Below are 25,266 nucleotides of genomic sequence, written 5' to 3'. Positions count from 1 at the left end.
TGGCAGGCTGCAGAGCCCAGCTGGAGGACCCCACCGGCTCCATCTGGCATCCCTCCCTTGCCGTAACTTGCCGTAACATCGACTTCCTGGTCTTCCCACTGTGGACCTTCAAACCTTGCCTCCCCCCTTACAGACAGTAAGCTTGTCTCGGTGACAACCTCATAGCTTCTCTCCTGCCAGAACCTCCCCGACCCTGGCCCCGCCTTCTCTTCCTTCCGCCCTCAAAGGCAGGGGTCACCTCTCCCACTGTCAGGGGCCGCAGTCCTGTCGCCTCCTCATTCTTTCATCTCCAGTATCTCCTCTTCACAGACACTGTGCCCCATGCCTTCTCTTTTCTGACATTTGAGTCTCTCCTCAAAAAAAGCCTCACTTCATCCTGTCCCTTTGAGTGTCATCCTATTTCTCTCCTTTGTCACCAAGCTTCCTGTTCACTTAAACACTGTCGCCTCTGCAGTGGCCTCTTCCTCCTGTAATTCCTTGCCTGCCCTCAGCCATCTTCTGAAGCTACTCCTCGGCTGCTACCCTGACTTTTGAATCCAGTATCCCCTTCTCAGAGTTCTTTGTGACTTTATTTTCAAGCACTGTTTACTATCGGTTCCTCTGTGCCAGGCACGGGCTAAGCACTGGGGGTGCTTGCGTAAACTGAACACAGCTCTACCTTTTTCTCCTTTAACAGGCAGCGTTCTTCACTGGCTGGCTTTGCTTCCTCCCTGTCTGCTCCTTGGCTTCCACCTTTGAAGTATTCTTCCGTTCGCAGCCCTAAGTGGCCTGCAGATGCTCCTCCGCTGGGGCCGGTTCATTCTCCAGGGCTGCTCACGGCTGGTGCTCTCAGCTCACCGCCGTGCAGCACGGTCTCAGGGCTTTCGTCCGGCTGCTCGGCAGGCTTCTGCTCTGTGCTGGGAGGCACCGTGCTAGGCGCTCGGGGAAGGCCGTGAAGAGGACAGCAGGCCCCTGCTCTCACGGAGCTTACCTGATGGCGGTGGAGGACCGTACAGGTGACAGAGTCTGGAAACCTTCCTTGGAGATTCTGAGATGCTCCTCTGAGTGCGTGGGAAGGTGGGTGGGGTTAGTCTCTGCTCCCTCCTGTTCTCAGGAGACATGTGCTTGACTAAGGCACAGAGACACATCATCTGACGGCCCTCTTTGCAAAGATGTTTTTCAGTGTGATCTTCACAGCTTCTTCTCTTAGCTCGTTTCTCAAGGCTTTGTGCAGCCTTCACCTACCTTTTCAGCCTGATCGTGAGCCTAATCCTGCTTGTTTCAGACTCTTCATTGGACCTGACGACTCCTGTGCTTTCCCAAGTCTGTGGCTTGGCTCACGTTCTTGTGCCAGCCCCCTAGCCGGTCATGCCGTCTTCAGGGCCTCTCACACCTGAGGTTCCTCCAGCATAATCCTTCTCAAAATGTGGTGCTGGGACTCCTGGGGAGTCCTGATACCCTTTTGGCAGTCTGTGAGGTCAAAGTATTTTCATCCTAATACTAAGATATGATGTGTCTCTTTCACTTGTTCTTTCACACGTGAACAGTGGAATTTTCCAGAGGCTACATAACCTGTGAAGATGTTATTGCTCTGATGGCTAGTAGATGTGTGATTTTTTGTGTGTTTTCTAGAATTTTCTTAGGTAGTGAGTTTAGGATACAAATATGTTCCATTTCCAGAAGCTGACTCAATCTGTCCTCAGGACTTTTACTGTGCTTTTGCCAACTACTTTTGTTATACCTGCTATAATTTATGTAAGTTCATTATCATCCAATAAATTATTTTGATATCCTGAAGTTTTCCTATGTGGACACAAAGTAGGTATACTTTGTTGTCTTATTTTACAGCGCAATTTAAAAATGATCTTCAAAATGGTGCCTAAGTTTTAAACGATATAAAACATTACTTTAGAATTTAATACTTTACTCTAAAATTTGTAATTTGTCTTTATTATATTTAAGGATGGATCATTAGCTTTAAAAAGGGAGGTTAGAAATCTTGTTTCCTTAGCCCACAGCTGTACCATCTAGGCCTAAAGATGCTGAAAAAGTTGAAACAAACCTACTCAGAAAAGTTTAACTATGAAACAAACCATTTCTCAACAAGTATCTTTGCTCTGGCTTTATGATGTTAAAATCTTACCTTCTTGGTACCTCTGAAGTTGTGGCATCATTTTGAGAGTAATCATTCACAGTGTAAAGAAAAAGCAACGGAATATTTGAAATGTAGATGTGATGAGTTCATTAAAAGCCAAAAATTGATCATTACAGCTTTTCAAACAGAAATGCAAAAGCCACTGAAGTACCACGCAGGGTAAGTGTGCTGAATTGCCTCAAGATAGCTACATATGCCAGTGCAGCTGACACTGCTGAACGCCTGCTGAATAGAGTCAGCAAAAGAAATCACTGCGGCACCACTTCTCAATGATACAGTAGCTTGTCAAATTAAAGATTTAGTTGCAAACATGAAGGCTGAGTTAATATCATCACTGCAGGATTATACTTCTGTTTTGCACATGGACAAACTAATAGATGTGGCTGGACCCACCGTTCTGCTTGTACTCATCCAGTTTCAGCACCAACTAATCCAAGATCTTATCTGGGAATGCTTGGAAACAAACAGAAATGGTGCTGAAGCATTCAAAACACTAAATAACTTTCTTTACTCTCACAGTGGATCCCAGAGCAACTGTGTCAGTGTTTGCACTGATGGTGCAAAAGCAATGGTGGGTCAAACAGCTGGTGCCTTGGCATGCGTCAAAACAGTGACACCAAAATATACCGGATGTCGTGGTATTTTTTTCAGTCATGCACTTGCAGTCTAATGGCCAAATTCAATTGAGTATGTCCTTGACGAAGCACTACATATCATCACTTCTTATTAAGTCATATCCTTGAGTCCACATCTTTTTAATGTTCTGTGCAACAAAATGGGAAGTGTATACAAAGCACCTCGACTGCAAATCGAAGTCCAGTGGTGGTGTCTTGGGGATGAGCACGTCTGTAGCTGAGTTGTAATGTGAACTATTGCTTTTTTTTCATGAAACACCATGTTTTATTTGGCAGATACAGGAATGAAAATGATGCTGTCACTTTAAAGAAAATAACCGCAGTATTTGTTGCCAATAATTAATACTGAAGCTTTCAAAAGGAAATTAGAATTTTGGAAAATTTATATCAACCTCCATGAGCTTGTTCACGTCCTAACTGAGACAGAATTCACATACCATAAAATTCACCCCTTTAAAGTGTATAATTCCATGATTCTTACATAGTCACAAATTTGTACGACCATCACCATTGTCTAGTTCCAGGACGTTTTTATCACCCCAGTAAGATACCCTGTGCCCATTAGCAGGAACTTCCCATTCACCTTTCCTCCCAGCCTCTGCTAATAGCTAATATAATTTATCTCTATGGATTTGCCTATTCTGGACATTCCATATAAATAGAATCATGTAATGATCACGTGATTTTTTTTTAACATTGTGTGAAATATAAAATATTTGGAAGATCTATAAAACTAATGGACCAATATTTTCCAAATGACTAAGGCAGTATGTTACAAAATCATAATTGGGCAAAAGATCCATTCAAAGTGCAAGACAGTGCAATGGTTTTTAATGTAATATTATACAAAAAGTTCATTGAAATGGTGTCAGATTCCACACTACTACTAATCTTTAAGGAATACCACTGGTTGAGTTTTAGTGTGGTAGCCAAAAAAAAAAAGAAATTCACAATTATCTGAAAAGAGTATTAAATTATTCCTCCCCTTTCCAACTACATGTATGTATGAGGCTGAATTTTCTTCATGTACATGAATCAAAACCACATATCCCAACAGATAAAATGCAGAAGCAAATAAGAGAATCTTGTTAATCTTATAATATCTTCTGTTAAGCCAGATATTAAAGAAATTTGAAAAAATGTAAGGCAATACCATTATTCTTATTAAAATATTTTGGGGGAAAATAGTTAACTTTCCACAAAATAGTGTTATTTAGATTACCATAGTAGGCTCAGTTATTTTAAAGTGAACATAATTGGGAGCACATTAAACTTATTTTATCTTGCCCTTTTAGCAATATATTTTGGATGCTATTTTCTAATTTTACATATGGATCTGTCTTTTAAAAAAAATATTTACATAAATATTATACTTTATTTAACAGTTCCCTATTGATGGACACTTAAATTGTTCCCAGTCTTTTATACAACAGACAATAAATTTAAAAAACCCTTGTTCATTTGTCTTTGCTCCCATGTAGGAAAAATGTTAGATATGCAATTGTTGGATTAAAAGTGTGTGTATTTCAAATTAATAGCCGGACTTGGCACTTCAAACGGTCACCCTAGGTGGTTTCTCCACATAGATCTATGACCACATCTAGAGAAAACTGTTCCAGGGCAAAGAAACATATAATCATCAGTTACAATTTTAGGAGTTTCCCTCTGAAGGCCAAGAAAATAAAGATTCTATACAAAACTCACTGACCATCTTTAAATAGGGCAAAATTTATTTAGCTGTATGTAAATAAAAATTACTTGGATATGTTAGGGGAAAACTATAAAGAACATGGTATAAACATACAGTCAACCCTTTATGATACTTTCAAAGAACTGTAAATAATAGCATATTCTAAACAGGAAATAGTAATATATTTGCTGTAATTCTTTATAGCATTCTCTTTTATTCTGTTGTCAATATTGCAAGCAGATTTTACTCTGTTTTGGAAAAATGGGAACTTCTGATTTGGTAGATAATCGCCACTTCCATAAATACACTAAATCAACAAACAACTGTACAAACTGAACATAAACAGGTCTAACATGAGTATAACAAAAGCCAGATCATTGGATAAAAAGTTCCTATTTATGATGTGCAACGAGCAAAACACAATGGCGATAGCACCATTCAAAACACTGAACACCATCTCTGGTTAACTTGGTGTTGTCAGAGTGAAAGTTAATGCAGTCATCGTTTCAAAGCATACAACATGGCTTTCTAATCTCATCATCCTAATCTTATAGTAAATATATAAAGAGAGTGAGAGTGTTACCTCAGCATTTAAGGTTACCTTTATCAAAACAGAGAGCTGGATTCTTTAACAGCAGCCAAAGCTGTAACAATAACAAATCAGTCTCATTGTGTTGAACCCAGTGGAGTATGACATGCAATTTGTTATCTATAATAATTTACAGGCAATTTTTGAATCACTGGAGGTAATACCCAGTGTATATATTAGCCATGCTTCTGTTTCTCCTTTCCATTAGCTGCCTTTTATATTATGGTTATTTTGGTGGCCCCTTTCATTACACAACCCCTCCCACCAGGCATGAAAGCCAGGAATCACGGAGATGAGACAAAAGGAAACGTCCGTGTAATCATTTGCTAATAGTTCTAAAGGGTTTGGTGGAATGAAAAACTCAAACTGCTGGCTAAAATTAGGCTTTGGGTAACATTCTGTGATTCCAATTACTACTACCATTCCTGCCTCTAATTACCAAGGATAATTGAGAATGGTCTGTACTCACTTCGGCTAAATTTGACCCAAGACATTGGCAATGATAATAAAGGATTTTTCTGTGTGATGAGCAAATTGTGAGTAGAAATTTAAACAGCTCTAAAATATGTGTAAACAAGCAAGGGAGCCAGAAATTTCAAAATGATTCTGGGAAGAACATTCTGTAGTCTGAAAAATGTTTGGCTTAGAAAAATAGAGATCTCAGATAAAGGAAGAGCATTATTTGATGTCATGGATCACAGTTATCTTTTGTATGAAATCAGTCAAGAGAACTATTTTTAAAACTGTGCTGAGCTCAGGGAAATGAATTCTCTATATAACAAGAGCATTGGAGATGGGCTGTTTGTTACCACTGCACCAATGTCAGGGAGGCAGACATCTGGACGAGGGTGTTCCATTTATTACCCTCACAGCCTGATAGTCTTATACTTTGGATCAGCGACACACTTTACAAAGAATTTAACCACCAACTTCATACGTCAACCAACAATAATTAGTTGTCTATTTTATTTATTGGGCAGGAGAAACTTGGAAAAAAATTTTTATAGGCCCAGACCATGCTCATAAACTAAGAGGTCATTGATACAAATAAAATGCCTGAATCATAGCCCTTGATTTAATGGTTGTATGCACAAATAAGACTTTCACTAAGGAAATCATTATTATTTACTTAGGTTTTGTCTTTAGATTCAGTTTATAACTGGCTAAGATTGAATGAGGATTGATGGCATACATATTCTTAGAGGAAGATTTAAAAATTGTACTCCCCAGATGCAGAATTCTTTCATAAAAATATAAACTGTTTAATTGTACTAAATATATTACCTTTGAAATTAGAGCTGCCTTTGTTTCACACTGGTAGATCAATAGCTCCCCATAACAACTAATTTCTGAAATCTAGTCATATTCTTGTGCTTAAAACCCATTTATCTGTGAGCTTTCCAGAAGCAGTTAATACTCTATTTTCACCTTACAAAGTAGTTGGGTTGAAAGCTTTTATTCCTCAGCTTTGTTTTAAAAGCTGTTCTAAAGCCCTAGTCCAGTGGGTGACAGGAGAGAATAGTTTTTAGGAGGGCATTTCTACCAGTTACTTAACAGGCTGTCTTGACCGGACATTGTCATCTCTAATACCTTAATACCTTCCAGTATTGCTTCTCCTCAGATGGAAAGGCAGCTCTGCTTTCAAATGGAGTAAGGACAATGGCATTTACAAATGACAGTGCCAGTTACCACACAAAATGCTTTCCCACAATAGTCACAGGCTCCTCACAGCAACCATGTGAGGTAGGCATGAGTACCACAAAGAAATCTTACATGAAACATAACATGACACTAAACGTGTGCACCATCCATATATTTTTTTCTGGATTGTTCTATAATTCTAATACATGGTTGAATGAGTAAAAAGAGTATTCCTACCATGTAAAGTAAACCACATATATAGAAGGAAAAATCATATTTTTGTGTGATGTCATAGATCCACCCTATAAAACAAAAAAGAATATATTCAGTGGTACATAGTTGATAAAAGTCAAGAACACAAAGCAGGCATTTATTGCTACTATAAATATTTCTATAGGAATTTACTTAGAATGTCATTTAATGCCCCAAATGTTTTATTTCACCATTTTTAAGTCCAGCCTACATAAGCCAGAGTTCTCAGTACCTGGGAACAGCTGTACTTCTCTTGTAAGCCACCAGAGTATTTTTAAGGCACAGAAAGCAGTTGGCCGTCTCACACAATCTTCTGGCTCACAGCCCTCAGGGTAACTCAGGCTGGCACAAAGTCAGCAGAGAAAAGTGAATCTAATGATTTTCTTTTTTCATAAATAAAACCACAAATCTCTTCTAAGACCTTCAAAATTCTTCTGAAGAATTCTCTGGTGTGTCTCAAAAGACACTGAGCAGAAGACATTCGAACTTCCGTTCTTTCTGAAGTATTTGATGGTAAATATTTGTTCCAGAAAGAATCAAATTGTCCAGGTTGTATAAAATTGACATTTACATCTATATGTTTATATGCATAAAACTTTAAGCTGCCAAGAATACAGCTTTAAATGCTAAGTTATCAGTTCTTTTCAAATAATATTTCAATATTGCATTCTAATGTTTTCATATAATAACCTTATTAAGCACTTTGTAAATACTATATTTCATGGATTCTAAGATACCATGAATTATGATGTATCATTATCTTATGTATCAATAAGAAATATCCTTGTCATATTAAAATATGACTCAGTGTTTTCTTTGGCATTTGTAACATGTATTCCAATGTCAGAGATGTTAAAATGAGAAAAAAAAAGTCTCAGAAACTATGAAGCATGATTATACTTCAGGGATTAAATCTAACAATCAGTCACCTGTCACGGCCCCACACAGCCAACTATGTGAACTGAGAGGATTAAGGCATACAGAAGAATTTTACTTGTGGTAACAAAAATGTAAATTTTGAATGTTTTTTCCCATTAAGTCATTAATTAGCAAAGACATAAAAGTATAAATGATTTAATGGCCAAACATAGTATTTCGTGGCCACCTTTCAAAATTATCTTTTAAAAAATACCTAACTGGCAAATGAATGCAACTTCCTCTTCTTCCAACGAATAGCTACACAAAAGCAACACTAAAGGTGTAAACCAGTACCTCGGACTTCCTGCCAGTTATTTATATTTCTTTGTTTGTTGTAACTAGTGCATAATTAATGTTCCTGGATGAGTCAAGGTAGTCATAAAGGAAAACAAACACTTAATGACATTAAAAATGAAAAGTTCTTTGGAACCACCCAAAAGCTCTGAATTCTGGATACACTTTAAATGTCAACCAAGTTTTTTGAGTTTATGTGATATAAACATAAAGAAGAAAATATCAGACTCTTGAGGTGCAGCTCAGTAAAATGCTCTGTCATCTTTTCTTTATCTCTTAATATCTTGAGACATGAGGGACAAGTAAGCTTATGCATAGAACCCCAAAACAGTGATTGGCTTCAGAATTAAATCAGGAAGGCACATTGACACTGTCATATGAACAAAAATGCACCCAACTTACACTTAGTGTCCACAATTGTCAATTGTGGGCCACTGTGAGTTATGAGGAAATGAATGACTCACTTGCAGAGAAGGCAGAATCTAGAGTCTTTTCTAGAGTTATATCTATGAGCCGAGGATATCATGGGACTATCTGAAAGTGGTGGTTTAAAAAGAAAAGCAATAAATATAAATGAGGTCCTCATACTCCACTCATCCCATTCAAAAGCTGACCTTGTCATTGTAAATCTGCGCTTTTCACATGATCAAGTGATTGAGCATAAAAATGACGGCTCTAAATAATAAATACCCATAACTGGAACAATTATAACCTAACAAAGACCTTAGGAATCGGACAAAATCCTAACTGAGTGGAAAATTAATTTGTATTTAGTTCAGACTATTCATTTACTTTGTTTGAAGTGGTTGAATATAAATAAGCTCCAGGGCTCTAGGATATGGTCCTCACCTAACTCTATCCCCTTCTACTCCAAGCTTAACCATGAGCACAAGCCATTCTGAATGCTTTTGAGTTTTGAACACATTTCTCTTGGTTCCTTGTTTGTATGTGTATCTTTCCTCTTTCTGTGGGGGGATAGTAATAAAAACTATCACCCATAGAACGCCCTAGCACCTCTTTCCCTTTGCTTCATCCTCCCTCTTGTTTCTGTAAACTCTAGAAAATGCAAAGCACTACATAGTTACAATCCTAAATTGAACCCATTATATTCTAAAATTTCATCTTTCCCCTAAAAGTATGATTGTTTGTAAAAGTGTCCACATCTACCAATCTTTAAAAGTAATTCTTATGTCAGTTTTTTAAAAACACACCCAACTTCATCAAATGATTTAACAGTACAAACTGGAGAGGTAGTCCTAAATTTTATGTTAAATTAATCTGACAGGTTTCTCCAATCTACCATTAGGATTTATTTTTAAATGACACTGGATTCTGCCATCTTTCTTTGGCAACTGTTTTAGTATTTCCACTAGTTAGAACTCAACCCAGTCCAATATCAGATACAAAGCAGGTCAGGAGAGGTGGTATTTGACCATGTGCTCTGATTCTCAGCACATGTGGACACAACTCTTCAGGGAAAGACATTTCCAACAAGCTGCCTGGCCCATTCATCCCTCGCCACCTCTCCCTACAGGTCTGATCGCTGTTCCTTGGTTTAGAGCCTGAGATCCTTGGCAACCCGGATCCATATCGGTTCAAATGAGCAGCTTCCAAATAAAATCTGGTTCCCTATTAAATTGTATTCCTTTTTCATTTGAGTCTATCAAATGAGAATTGATAGCTGTTTTTCATCCTTATTAAATAAGTGTTTCCATCTCTTGATGAAAACCATTGCAAATTGTTGTTAAGGTATTATATTTTACATAAATAGGGGACATATGTGTAGATTCTTGGTCAGTCAAATCTGCTGGCGAAGTTTTGTAGTATTTTACACTGGAAACATAGAAAGGTACCTACTATTAGTACATCTTTAAACGAGAGGGACTGAATGTTTAGCAATATTATAAATAAGTTAGATCAAGAAGTTCATGTTGCTAAATGACACAGTTGAAATGTCTGTTCTATACTTCTGATTGTATACTCTTCTCCTAAATGGAAATGTGTGATTGTCTAACTTGCTACTAAATTGTACCAGATTTTTTGAATGCCAGTAGACACCACTTTGAAAAATGGAAAACTCATTCATTTCTAAACCCATTAAAAACATAATGTGAACAGTAATTTTCCTTGTAGCAAATGCAGCTGAGCAATAATTTCCAGCCCACCTGGAATTTCTAGTATGAATTTAATGTGGTTATTTAGTCACTCATATTGACAGTCACTTCTGAACTAAGATGCATAAAAGCTGGGCTTGCATCTCATTGCAATGTTGGCTCATTGGCCTGGAAAGTCAATGAATTAATAAACGCAGTGCAGTTAGCCAATCATGTTGTTCAGTATTCTTCAGTGGGAGAGGAAACAAACCAATAAAAAGAAGAAAAGGCCCCCTTACGTTGCTAGCCTAGAAATGCACATCAGAACACTGATTTTAGAGCCCCCAGTAGCATTTGACATGCATTCAGAGAAGGTTCTTAACCATTAATACAATAGTGTCTACCACCCCTGGAGTGCCACATTCACCTACAGAATCCACTTTAAGGGAGGAAGCTTGAGGCAGGCAGAGATCCTGAGGACTGGCCGGCTATACCTCCCTGCTCCTAGCTCTAAGGCCTTTCTCTTCCACTTAAGCAATGCACTAGAATGCAAATGGGTGAGAAGGACATGACCATAGAAACAGGAGAAGCAAACCATGCTGGCAAACTTTGGCGCTTTTATTAACATTGATCATGAATACTGGTACCACACTTCCAGTGGTGTTATGATGCTGCTATTGAAATCTGATGGGTCGGTATAAAAATAGCCCCAGAATGACCATGAGAAGCAGAAAGCACCTCCAGGTCATGCAGAGAACTACCAATCACAGCTTCTACTTCCACATATAATACATCTGAAGGACCTCCAACAAGAGGGTGCATGAGCCAATGACCATGCCTCCACCCCCTTCATAGATATTTCAGTTTAATATCTCTGGAAGATACCACTGGTTGACTGAGCCAAACCCCCAATCCCAGTTCTTTTCTCTTTTCCTTTAGCACAGAAGCTGGAAAGCAAAATACTCCAGTTCTCAGTTCCCCTTGAAGCTTGGACAAACTGTGTGATACGGTTCTGGTCAATCAGATGCAAGTGGAAGTCTGCTGGGACTGAGCCTTTCCTCCCTTCCTCCTCCTCAATGTGAATGAGAATGTAGGGGCTGGAACTACAGCAGCCATTGTGCCACTATGAGGCACCAGCATGAGGAAAAGACCGATAGGATCTCGGAGATGCCATTCCTATCTCTTCCAGTCCCCGAACTATAGATTTCTGGTTATGTGACACAACTAAATCTGTATAAGCCACCACTGGTGGGTTGCTCTCTTATAGCCAAATGCATTCCTGAGAGAGAATTCTACAGAATGAGATGAGAGCAAGATCTGACTTTTCAGCTGCCGATGTGGTTTGCTGTAGCACTATAGTTACTCACTGTCACCCAGAAATGCTGCATCTGCATCCTGTGCACAGGCAGGGACCAGGAGCAGCTTGATCCAGAGGAGCCCCATTTGTAGCGACTGGGTTTCATGAAGTGATTCTTAGGCTTTAAACTTTTAGTCAGCCAGCTGCCGGTGTCAGCTATATAAGCAAAACTCCTGATCTCTCGAACTTCAAATTCCGAGGGGTGCTTAAAACTGGGTGTGTTGACACAGGCCCTCTGCTGGTGGGGCCCTCGGACAGGAGATGACTGTACGATCTGTAGGGAGGCTAGAAAGGAAGGGGCAGGGAGGACTTTGTCCTGCACCCATGAGGTTCCCCTACTCCTGCAGAGGATATGAGACCACAGGGTCAGGAGAGGCCAGGTGAGCATGGGTTTGGGGCATCTGAACAGGTGAGGCTCTACTGGGTTAGCATACACTGTACGAAACCTCTGGGGGCTCTGACAGTCGCCGCCAGCCCTGGCCTGGCTGCCAGCCAGCCGCCTACAAACAGCACCTTGGTGTTGGCTTTTGGCCCCACGCCCTGTCACACTACGCAGGCTCCCACCCCAATCTTTGGCTGGAAGGTAGACCTTGTCATCCTGGCCTAGTACCTGGCTTCGTGGGGACTGAGTTTACTTGCCCAACTCTGATGTGTCTTCCCATCACTTTAAACCCTGCCTAGGATGACAGATTCTGTTAAGCACCTTAATTCAGAACAGGATGCCTTGGGGCCTCTGACTCCTGGGATACCCAGCGCTAGAAGCAAAGTCTCTGTTGAACTGAGGTGAATACATGTGAGAGATTTTGCCCTAGATGTTGCCAACTGGTGGCCTCTGGGCCTGTGGTAGGAAGGATGCCCCAACACTCTGCAGATGCCCAGGTCCCAACCCCTGGAACATGTGAAGGTTACCTTATGTGGCAAAAGGGACTTTGCAGATATGATTAAGGCCTTGAGATGGGGATTATCCTGGATTATCCAGTGGAACCAGCATAAATCACAAGCATCTTTGTAAGTGACACAAGGAGGCAGGAGAGTCAGAATCAGAGAGGGATGGGAAAATGCTACGCAGCTGGCTTAGACGATGGAAAGGGGGCCAGGAGCCAAAAACACAGGCAGCCTCCAAAAGCTGTAAAAGTCAAGGAAATGGATTCTTCCCTGTTCTGCTGATGCCTTGATTTGAGCCCTTTGCGATCCAATTTAATCTCCTGACCTCTAGAACTGTAGGATAATAAACCTGAATTGTTTTAAACCACTAAATTTGCGGCAATTTGTTACAGCAGCTATAGGAAACCACTACAAGGCTAGATCCAGCTCATAGCTGTGTTCTGTTGGACCGAAGAGCTGGCAACAGCTCTCGGTATTTTCTTGGTGACAGAAATCACTTGGAGCCGGGCAGAGAGAGGCTGCCTCCTTCAGCCGGGGCAGGTGCCCTGCACTGTTCTATTGTCTATTGTACCTCTCAGCTGCTTAGCTTGCAGATAAGGACCTCAAGTTCACCTACGTCTACAGGAAAGAATGACCTTTAACTTCCTAAAATTCACAAATGAGAAACTGGGGTGCAGGAATGGGAAGAAAAAGGTGCATGTGCACAAAATGGAAACTTCTTTCTTATTAATCTTGGACTTCATTACATAAATGAAGCCAAACTCCCCACATGAACTCTAAGCTCTTAAAACCTTTCATGATTTACCTGCAAAAGGTGGTCCCAGCAACGCTGAGATGCCGTTGGCACAGATGATGATGCCGTAGGCATTGGCCAGGTGCTCAATCCCCACCAGGTCTTCAGTCACCACGGGCATCAGGGAGAAATAACCGCTGGAAAATCCTATCAGTGCACAGATGACAGCCAGGCCAGCATACGTGTGCATCAAGGGCAGAATAAAAATGCTGAGGACGAGGGTGAAGTTGGCCATCAGGAAGACATTCCAAACGCTGATGCACGGTAAGTCGGCCACAACGCCCAGAATCACTTTTCCAAAGATATGAACTATTGCTATAATTGAAGTCAGAGGGAAAGCATCGTTTTGCTCGGATAAATTATATAAATTGACTATTTCTGGAAGGTGAATGAAAGGAATGACAAAGCTGCTGTATGCAAACAAAGCCCAGAAAATAAAGGCGACGAACATTCGATTGGTAAAGAGCGAGGCTGTCCCAAAATAGCCCGAGTGCCAGTCCCGGAAGCCCTTCCTGACCCTCAGGGTGAGCCGGCTCGCCGTCTTCAGGACCCGCAGGGCGCACAGGTCCCTTCCGAGCCCGGCCTCGGGGCCCGCCTGGGCGGGAAGGTCCCCGAGGCTGCCCGGGGTCTCAGGCCCGCCCGCAGGCTCCCCGGCTCCACCCTTGGAGTCGGGTGAGCGAGCCGGGGGCGCCTGCGGATCTTGGCCCCCGGGGTCGGGGGCGCCGTTGCCAGTTGAGAGGGGCCGCATGAGCGCCCCACACACGCACAGGTTTAAGGAAACGGCGCCTTGGATGAACATCGCGTTTCGCCACCCGTACTCGGCGCACAGGTACTTCAGCAGAACTGTCATGAGGAACGTGCCAAACCCCGTCCCGGTGGTGCTCAGGCCCTGCGCGAGGGCGCGTCTCTTCTGAAAGTACCTGCCCACCATGACCACGGCCGGCAGGTAGGCCATCCCGCTGCCGAAGCCTGCGCGGGCGGGAAGGGGAGACAAAGCACGGGCACAACGTCAGTGGCCGCATCTAGAGCGTGCAGCATGTCAAGGTCACCTGCATTTCTTACATTAGTCTCTATACAATTTTCTAAAACAAAGAAAGAATGATTGTAAAAAAAGGAGCTTTGTGGGTAAGCCCCAATATGGTCATCTGCAAGTTTCCGGCCCATCATGTCCCCCGACAGGCTTTGCAGCACAGATTACTCCAAAAATAAAATACGGCAGCATTTCACATCAGAATATAAGCTTCAGGAAGGCAGCAGTGGGTCTGTTTCTCCCCTTGCATGCCCAGGACTGCCCAGAACACGCAGTGAGTGCTTAGTGACGTGCTGGAGGAGCAAACGGGTTCGGAGAGCTCAGCTGTCAGTGCTCATTGCACTGAACACCAGGGAAGTATTTACCTACAAGAGGATGAAGAGCGAGCCCAGGCGGTCGACAGAAGCCTCAGGGATGGGCCAATTTGTTCACAAATTCATTGGAAGAATAAAAGGAATTATAATGTACCCATGAATATAAGTAGCTACTGGATGTCAAACCACATAGTACTTGTTTGTACCTCTGATTTTTAATTGTGCCTTCCTAGAAAATTGGAACAGTCTGTGATTTACACTGCCAAAATTAAAATGACAGTGGGGGAGGCTGTGCAGGGGAGGGCAAGGGGGCTATGGGAAATCTCTGTACTTCCTGCTCAATTTCGCAGTGAACCTAAAACTGTGCTAAGAAAACGAAGTCTGTTACAAAAATGAAATGAAACGAAATGAAATGAAATAGAATGCTGGCCAAGAGGCTGTGGGTTGTGTTCTCAACTTCTGGGTACAGACAGGGGAACCATGTGCCCCACTTCAGCGATCATGGAGCCACATATGGTTCTCATACTTGTGGTCTCCTGACATTAAGGATGGCAGCATGATCGTATGAAACAGACTGGCCGATACTCCTCCCCAGAGCAGAGGCCTCCTTGCTTCAGCACCATTTCATTGTTTCAGAATTACTTGAATTTGTTTGGAAGGAGACCAGAGCGCACACACACTTGCATGTATAACAGTAGTTACCCTCTTATTGAATTCGATCATGTGCCAGTTGACTTACAGACTTTATCTGATACGGTTTTCACAATAACCCCCAAAACTAGCTGTGGTGATGCCCATTCTATAAAAAGGGGTACTGAACCTCATGGAGATTTAAGTTACTGTCCCAAGACCCTGATGCACATAGTCAGAGAATATCTGGGTTGGGATTCAGACCCAACGGCAGAGCCTGGTCCCTTTCTAGTGACCACGCTGCCTCTCACCCCTGCCTACTAGTGAGTAGCTGCAGGATTTTCCTTCAGCCTGAGTTTCTAAGATGAGCCCCAAGAAGCAACTGGCCTCCTTTATTGACCTTAGAGCAGTGATACTTTACAGCAACTGTCAGAAGCCAGTGATCCTCAAGGAATCCTCTTCAGGTGGATACCTTGTTTTAAGAACAATTACACTAGCTTTTAAATGATTTCCAGAAGAAGCTGGAGCAAGTCCCCAGGCCTCCTGCCAAACCTCAGTGACAGTCACAACATCCCAATAATTTGCAGGAGAGAAACAAGCATGAAGAAAACAGTTTTCCTCAATTTTGAACCAAACTCTGCATTAACCTTTATGACTTTAAAGTCCACGAAAGGAGGAAATCTCTCATTTCCTAATATCCAAGACACAGAAAAAAATATTCTGCAGTCCATAAACACACTCCATATTATTTTGAAGCAAATCCCAAATACATCATTTCATGTGCAAATGTTTTAGTATAAATCTCTAAACAGAATTCTTTAAATAGCATAATCATCATATTTTATCTGGAAAAATGAACAATTCTTTAATATCATGAAATATCCAGAAGGTGCAAATTTCTAATTGTCTCATAAGTGACTATATTTCTCAAAAACTGTTTAATCAGGACCCAAATGAGGCCCATACATTGCTATTTGTGGATATGTTTTTTAAGCCTCTTTTAATTTCTCTTTTTTTTTCCTTGAAATTTATTTGTTTGAGGAAACTGGGTCATTTTTCCTGTGAAATTTGTCAGAGTCTGGATTTTGCTGGTAGCTCAAAATAAGTTTAATTTTTAAAAAATTTGATGTCAATAACCAATGTCCTCAATTTAATGTGGTTATGGATTTCTAAACAGCAGCAGAATTAAGTGATTAATAGGAATAGAACTGAGGTACATAAGCATAAGAGTGGCATTAATTCTAAATTAGTATGAATAAAAAATACTCTTGTGTATGAGAAGAAAATAATATTGCTCAATGCTACAATGCTATTTCCCTGTTATACTATCCATGGCCTTAACTGCCTACCCCCTTCCTAATGTGACCTTATTACCCCTAATCAGCACAATTACTACATGAGCTTACAGGACAGGCCTTGGGGATATGCGGGCTCAGGTGCAGTGGCCAGACAAGACCCTGCTAATGTCCAGCCCTGCACAGGGCCCTGGAACAGTTCTTCACCACATTCAGGTTTAGAGGAGAGGTGGACAGCCCCGCGGGTGAGGGGGAGGAAAGAAGGCTGGCAGGGAAGAGCAACTCCTACGGTCCTGGACCAGTACTGGTGGGGAGAAGACGTTTTCAGGAGCCAGGGAAGCTCTGGCAAAGTTGAAGTTTGTCCAGACACACTTGGCTAAGGAAGACTGCTCAAACAGAAATTAGTTTCCTGCTTAATAGCAGGACATTCACACACCATTTTAATTGCCTAGGTGGTAAAAGATATAAACAAATCTGTCTCAACCTCTTTTGGAATGAAGAAGGGTATCAGCAAAATTTCTTTCCAACATGAATTGCCCAGTGATATATATGTATATATAAATACATAAAACCCAATCACTTGCTTTTTGCAGTAGATCTTGGCATCTTTATTTTTTTCTATTAAATATAGGGGCTAGATTGCCAATCAGCTTCAACATGCCTCACTAATGACAGCCCCACAGCATTTTGCATATATTAGCTAACTGTAGCTGGATTTTCCACTTAAATATAGTTACATATGTATTTGTGGAGGAGGTGTATAAATTTATTTTCAGAGCTTTCTTTGTTTTTTCTATCTAAAGAGTGGGAGCAGTACAGCATCTCAAGACACACTTGCCTTTCACCAGGCTCCTAATTTTCTTCCTACTTTCTTGGATCTGTAATATTTTCTGAACAAGTAAGCGAATGAATAAATAAATGAATGAACATGGTGGTAATATTATAGGATCAATAAGCAATATGCTGCAAGAAATAAAATTCCATTTAAACACAGAGTCTAACCATAGAAATCTTTAAATGATGAGACTACATCTCAAGTCCCAGATTTTAGGATCAAGTCATATAGTCTGTATAAGCAAACACCATCAGATCAGGTTCACTGGAGGTCCCACCTATCTGCCCAGAAGCCCCAGTGCAGTTCCTTCATTTCAGCAGGAGTGTTTATTGTCTGACCTATAGTACAAAAAAGTCCCAGTGCTGGCTCTATTTATTGGATTGTTAGGGAGAAATTTTCTAAAATATTCAGGGAAAACATCTTAAGTTTTTCATTAAGAACTGTTATCAGGTCCTTCAGATCATTTTAAGCTATGCTTCAGAGGACACAGAAGTACTTTATGTGTATATGTGGAGAGATGCATATCACAGAGAACCAACTTGCCAACCGGTATGGACAGTAGGTTTTTGTGCTCACTGTGTTCAGTTATCATAAATCATACACTTAAGCTTATAATATAATAAAAATGTTACATTATATATATAATATATAATAATAAATATACATATATATATATATATATATATATATGTTAGCTAACATTTACTGAGCACTTTATTATGCACCAAGCATTGTGGTAAGTGTTTTAAACAGATGACTTCACATCATCATTTCAACAACACTGGAAACTAAGCACTCTTTAATTACCCCATTTTACAGATAAGGAAAGCGAGGCACAGGTAGGTTAAGCAACTTGCCTGAAGTCACATGGATAATAAGTGGGGGGGGAGGAAAGGCAAGAATTCCAAACTCTAACCTTTAACTCTCATTCTAACCTTGCTGTCAACATGTCATGTACTTGGACTGTCACTATGCGCAAACAGAAAGGCCGGACCTGGTTCACTGAAATACAGCTGTACAAGCAAGAAGCTATCTGTGTGAATTCTGCTACCTGCTGATAAAGGAAATTATCGCTGGGAATATATTTTGCAGAACGGATATGCAAACTGTGCCGCCTGGCAGCCAATTTTTACCTGTTCATTGGGGAGTGACACTCTTAACTGTGCTCTAGATTCGCTTCTTAGAGTCTCTCCATGTATGTAGATTTTGCTGCTATTTCATTAATTTGAAGAGGCGTGAAGGAGAAAATGATTAGTCCATGATTCATGCTCCATTCTGCAGTTATTAAATGAGAGCATGTTATTAATTTTTTAAATGATTGATCTACTCACCTATGTCTGTATTATTACCTTCATTTTCCTGTTCCTCATAAGAGAAAGGACTAGCCCTTAGAACCAGGCACGGGCAGCTTAATTAAATTCTATAGGGAAGCCAAACACAGTTGTTAGGTTGTTTTCCCACACTTAGAGCATGTTTAATATCTTACAATAAAAAGCATTTCCTGGAGCATAGGGTGGGTGTGGAGTGGGGAGGAGGAGACAAAAAGGCAAAATATTTTAATGGGTCTCTTTTCTCCACAAAATGCTCAATAAAAGCATTTAAAGTCAAGTTAAAAAAAGTCAATGTGCTTACCCGCTGCCACTCCGAAGGTAATAAAGAGATAGTGCACGTTTGCGGCATAGGCACTCAGGACCCAGCCCAGCGAGTTCACCAGCCCTCCGATCATTGCGGTCTGGCGGCACCCACAGGTGTTAATAAATAAGCCGATGAAAGGTCCTGCCACAGAACGTTGAGAAAGGAATTGACCAATGGAGTTTTGTTTTCATGCCTTCTTAGTAAATCTTCATATGAAGTCAAAGAATAAAAGATTGAAAGCAAAGAATACAACGTAGAGCTGTTAAATACATCAAAAACCTCTGTTGCTTTATATGCAAAAAGCTTTTAGTATGCAATGGATTTTAATAATTTCACTGGAAAACACAGAGTCTAGGTTTCCAAGGAGAGTTGACCTGGAATAAATAGACAAATTGGTTCATTCTCTTGTCTACAACAGAGGTCTGAAACTAGTGAGCTAGGTAGGGTGTCTGTCCAGCCTGTAGGTGGATTTGTTTATACAGAACACAGTTTTAAAAATGTTTTGAATCAGCTGCCAACTGATTTAAAAATTACGAGAATTCACAAAAAATCCAGTGGCAACCCAGAATATCTTCCCACACAGCCCAAATGAGCTGCAGCTGACTTGATTAGCTGTGTCACACTCTCTAGTTTGCCACAGTCTCCAGCCTTCCCCTTAACCTTATATCTGGCTTCCTGCCTTCATTTACGTAATTTGTTTGGCCTCTGTACATATTTGAGTTTTTGACTACAGACCCAAACAGAGTTCAAGGAAGGGGCTTCTCAGGACTCCTATGCTTCCAGCAAAGAACCTATAGCCTCTTCCTGTGAGGACACCCAGATGCAAACCAAATGGAAAGGGCTTCTCATTGCCTCATACATACTTTAGCCCCCATTGGATTCTCACTCCCAGACTGGACCCATCAGGTGATGCATTAATGTGGAGATTCAGGAATCCACCTCATAGAGCCACGTGTGCCAGTCCTCACAACAATACAGGATTATACCCTACACATTCTGACTGCTTACTTTCCTATGATGCTCTGGTTTCTGTCAACCCGCGTTGTTTTCTTCCTGACTTTGTGTTAACTTCTTCTGATGTCACAAAGCTTAATGCTTACCTCACGATAAGTGATTCCTTGTCCAAAGAGCAATCCATATTTTAGCAATACAGTATGAGGCTGTACTTAATATTCAATAAGATGGTGTATTTTAAACATCACCTGATTTTTTATCATTATTACTTCATATAGTTATGAAATGCTATATTCAGGTGGAACTATTTCAGAATAAAAACTTCTTGAACTCTAAGGAGCTTCCTGTTTTACTCCAAACTGACAATAAAAATTTCCTTGAAAGTTCTAACTATATTCATGAATCTATTTGGGTATACAGTCTGCTAATGAATCTTTATTTATTTTTTTTGTCTAATTATTTTGAGGGCCTAGTTCTAAGAATTATGAAAGTAAAGACTAACTAACAATTAACTCTGGTGCAAAACAGAAAATAACTCAGTAGCTAAACCTCTTAGAATAGACTTATTATAGTAAATATGTTTCATATAAATATACTATTATATGTGTTATAAAATAAGCATATGATATAAATAATACATAAGCCAACCGCCCTGATATAAACATCTGACAGAATGATGGAGGCAACTGAAATTCAGAAACCATAAGTTGAAGATGTGTCTTTTTTTTTTTTTAACAAATATTTTGATTTTTAAAAACCCATGGCCATTTCACCACTCACATCTTGGATAGCTGGATTAAAAAAGAAAGAAATGCATGATTCATTCATTTGCTATCAATAGGCCTTTTAAGATATGAGAAGTCCAAGTCCACTGATCACAGTTCAGTGACATGGTCATATTTTCCGCATTACAGAAAAGGCCCAGAATCATTTTCCTGCAATACTGCATGTTTATGAAACATTGCATTAAGAAAACATTTTGGGAAAAGGGAGGGAAATTTCCAAGTAAGTGCGAATATTTATGTCTGGAGGACTGTTATCTATCAGAAAGAAAGCATTAATTGTTTTACTGATAAAAACTGATAAAGGTGTCTGGCTTTTGAGTTAATCAGTTTTTGCACCATGTGTGCTGGGGCTGTAGTCACTTATGATTTGCAGACGGGCAAAATCAGCCCCAGAAATGCTGTGACTCCTCTACAGTTACAAAATACAGAATTGTCCAAAAAAAAAAGGAAGGCAGACCCAAGCTTTCTGACTCTGTTTCATTTCCTAACCATTGTTTACTGATAGTCGTTTGGCATCTCCAAGATTGAACTGCCATTTCAACAAAATGAAAAGAACTCTTCACACAGTCTGAGAGGAGGACTTAAGACTGAGGTCCAGTCCTGTGGCTATGATTCCCACTTTGGTAGAGGAAGTCAGTGTTTTGGAATGAGACTGTACACGTAAGACTTCATCCTCTTCAACAGGAATCTGACTGTAGACCATTTCCCACATAATAAAGCTGCGGGGAACACCCCAAGGAGGTCATAATTCCTTGCCCATCCTAGAATGTCATAGGTTGAAAAAAGCTCAAGTGAGGAAAGAAACAATCTAAGGTGACCTTGGCATAAAGTCATGGATGAAATCAAGTCGGTCATTAAACTCCTGGTCTATTGGAATAACCTCTCACTGTGCAAAGGAGTTAGGAGCTTCTAAATCAATGACTCTCTGCCTTGCTAAACATTGGAGTCATTTATGAGCTTAAAAAAAAAAAACCCTGATTTTGAGTCCTACCCCAAGAGATTCTGATGTCCAGGTGCAGCCTAGGGACAGGGTTTTTAAAAGCTTCCAAGATAGATCTGATGTGCAGCCAGGACTGAAACCACTGCTCTAATTCTCCTTAGCAAGGAAGTGACCTTTGGCAGCTAACAGACTCCCCTAACTACATGGCTTCCACTAGGAATTGTTCTGAGAGCTGTCACAAAGGCTGCTGTAGATGCCACTGAGGTGGTTACATTTTGTTAAAAATTGGGACCATCTGCAGGAGACTGGCAAAAATCCATGCTAGCACAGAATGAAACAAGATTGAAATTATTCAATTTCCCATGTGTGAGTCACTGCTCAAGACAGAGATGGCTTTCAAAGTATAATTCAGGTATTTTTTTCTTTTTTAATTTAAAAGAGGAAATCTAAATGTGCTCATTACAATGATTAGAAAATGAAAACAATGCGTATTTATTCACTTTGAACATACTGTCATTTCTCATTTGACATCATTGACAGGTAGTGTGGTACACTGGACACAATTTGGGAGTCCAGTGGACCAGGTTTGCAGCCTGTCCCACATTTACTAGCTGTTCAACTTTCAGTGAGTTACTTAATGTCTCTGAGCATTGCGTGTTCTTCCTCTGTCAGATGGAGATGATGCTCTGGCCTCTGGTGTTGCTATAGGACCAAATGAGATCATGCACATGGTATGTGCTCGGCATGTAGTAAGTGCTAAATAAAAGAGAGCTGTTCTTGCTGGTTTCTGGCTCCAAAAAGCACCCAAGGTATCTGCAACCACTTTGTACCAGGAGGCTGAAGATAATGAACAGCAACGTAGGGCCATGATCGACAGAAGAAAAGACCTTTCACCTATATAACTATGAGTCTCACTGCATTACCATTTCTGAGCCTAAGGCAAAAGATATTTATCTGGCAGGCACCTTCCCTGTAGAAAGTTCATCTACAGTCTGAAAGTTCACTGTCTGCGATTAAGAGACTCTCAAACAGAATTCCAAATACACAGTCCCCTCCCAATTAAATTAAAGATAACAATCACATTTCACCACCACTAGGGGTTAGCTGTTGCTTTTTGGGGAATCATCTTCAAAACTGTATCCAATAATTTCAGGACTGGTTCCATTGCTTATTTCTGTAGAACTTGTGAAATAAGAAATAATATCCAAGATAACTCACTGAGATGGTTTGGAAAATATTGGTACATTTCATATCCTGGCCTTTTGCTGTCTCTTCCTTTCTGTTGTAGGCACACACTTCCTGGACTGAACCTCTAAGTATTTTGTTCTACCCCTTAAAGATTTATTTTTAGAAGGAAAATAAAACTGGATTTTAAGTGTTCTAGAAGCAGTTTCCTTTCATGACTTACTGAGACAGTAAAATTACATCCAATATGAAACTAGCACATTCCCTAAGTGGATGTAAATCTACCTGCATTTTTCACATGACAAACGGTCCTAGTCTTCACAAGGCCAACACAGAGCTGAAGGAGTCAGTTCATTAATGTTATAGGAAAAAATGATTTGTCAATAATTCTCTCACAACATAATGGTTACTTGACTTAATTTTAAAACTAGATCAGTATTAATTCCCTTTGATAAACACACACACTGCATACACATCTTGAGAAATAGCACTTTGTCCTTGTTTCCTAACATTAACATTACCACTGTTATTAATGTTTATATTATCCAAAATAACATTGACTGAATGCCAGCCAAGATCAACAAATCTCTGAATTGGATTCAAGCAATTAGTTACCAATGTGGAAATCACCAAAAAGGCACAGACTCCCATCAAACACACATATGCCTGCCATACACAAACTCTCATGGAAATTACCTCAAGAGGACTAGTAAGAGAATTAAATCAAATTAAATGCGGTCATGTAAGGGAAGGCGCCTGGTATGTAACAGTTGCTTATTAAATATTACAGTTGGCCCTTGAACCACAAGGGCTTGAACTATGTTGGTCCACTTAGATGCGGATTTTTTCCATTAAATATACTGGAGGACTGTTCAGAGATTTATGACAATTTGAAAAAACATTTTCTCTTCATTAGCTTAATTTATTTTAAGAATACAGTATGTATAGGTAAGTATATATACATGCAGCACACAAAATATGTGTTAACTGTTTATGTTATCAGTAAAGCTTCTGATCAACAGTAGGCTATTAGTTAAGTTTTGGGGGAACAAAAGCTTTACGTGGATATCAGGGGTCAGCATCCCTAACTCTCACATTGTTCAAAAGTCAGCTGCAGTTGACAGTAGAAGTTGTCTAGTTCCCAAATTGAAACACCTTGGCCATAGTAACATGTTAAAACAACTTTCTGGTTTAGTGTCTGGATAGAAATTGCTTTCATAAGTTGCTGTGTGTTTAGGTTTAATTAGAAAACACAATACATTATTATTCCTGCCTGTTAGCTATGTCAGTAACCTTTCTATAAACAGTTTAATACATTTTTCAATAACATGATCAATATTTCAAATTCAAAACATTGGAACTTCAAAAAAGACTGTCACTTGACTTTTACGGCGTTTTCTCTAAAATTTTTATCTTTTAAAAAGATTCATTAAGTGTTAAATAGATTTGTAATGATATGCAATGAATTGTAATAGTCAAAAACTGGTTTGGGGCAAAAGAGTTTTAAAAATAATCAACTTTAAAAATACTCCAAATGTTTACAATATTCAAATCATAATATCACACAAAAGGGCAAAGGTTGTATGTTTCCACTTATATGAGGTGCTTAGAGCAATCAAATTCATACAGACAGAAAACAGAACGGTGATGGCCACGGACTGGGGGCAGGGGGAAGTGGGGAGTTACGGTACAAGTTTAATCGTACAAATTTCAGTTCGGGAGGATGAAAAAGTTGTGGAAATGGATGGTGGCGATGAAGGTGCTTGGTGGCAGTGACCTGTCCTGTATACCTAAAAATGATTAAAATGGTAAATCTCCTGTTATATATATTTTACACAATAAAAAAAAAATAGTACCCTCACTAACATCTGATATCTAATGTTTCAACAATGTAAAACATTACTTAGAGCAGAGAACTGTCATTTTACCATGATTCCATTTCACAGCAGGTGACGCGTGAACATACCCACAATCAAGGTGAGGCCCATGCTCAGGGAGCTGACCCACGCGGTCAGGCCGCGGCTCTGGTGGAACTCCTCCAGCCACTCCACGTTGAGGACCCCCAGGGCCATCTGTGAGCCCATGATGAGGATGTGCACAAAGAAGGAGGAAAGCACCACCATCCACGCCCATCCGCCGTCGACGTGTGGGTGGGCTCGAAGGGTCTTCTTATCTTTGGGGTCATCTTCAAAATCATACCCAATATCTTCATGACTTGCATACATTTTCCAAGATTTTCTGAAATACATATAACACATCATTCCCTTTAACATCAACACAAAAAATATCTTCACCCTCTTTGGACGGCTCCACGTCCCTATCACAGCGAAAGCGGCCCCGACGGCATGGCAGATCAATCTTTGCCATTGTGCAGATTTGGGA

General features: G+C 40.2%; 1 protein-coding gene across 4 annotated transcripts in view; it reads right to left on the bottom strand.

The window, feature by feature from the left end:
• Positions 1–4,473: 4,473 nt before the first annotated feature.
• The window catches only part of SLC16A14 (solute carrier family 16 member 14), a 27,483-nt gene continuing 6,690 nt past the window's right edge, over positions 4,474–25,266 (bottom strand). For 3 of the 4 annotated variants that reach the window (XM_057503456.1, XM_036912975.2, XM_036912986.2), the window contains exons 2-5: positions 24,851–25,122; positions 19,018–19,161; positions 13,294–14,250; positions 6,998–11,888 (exon numbers count right to left, since the gene is read on the bottom strand). In XM_057503456.1, the coding sequence (XP_057359439.1) occupies positions 11,572–11,888; positions 13,294–14,250; positions 19,018–19,161; positions 24,851–25,122 (1,690 nt within the window). In that variant the 3' untranslated portion in view covers positions 6,998–11,571. The other variant, XM_057503458.1, reaches the window with a different exon arrangement.

This window comes from Manis pentadactyla, chromosome 6 (assembly GCF_030020395.1).
Source record: "Manis pentadactyla isolate mManPen7 chromosome 6, mManPen7.hap1, whole genome shotgun sequence".
Taxonomy (NCBI): Eukaryota; Metazoa; Chordata; class Mammalia; order Pholidota; family Manidae; genus Manis; species Manis pentadactyla.
This window is presented reverse-complemented; position numbering and strand designations above follow the sequence as displayed.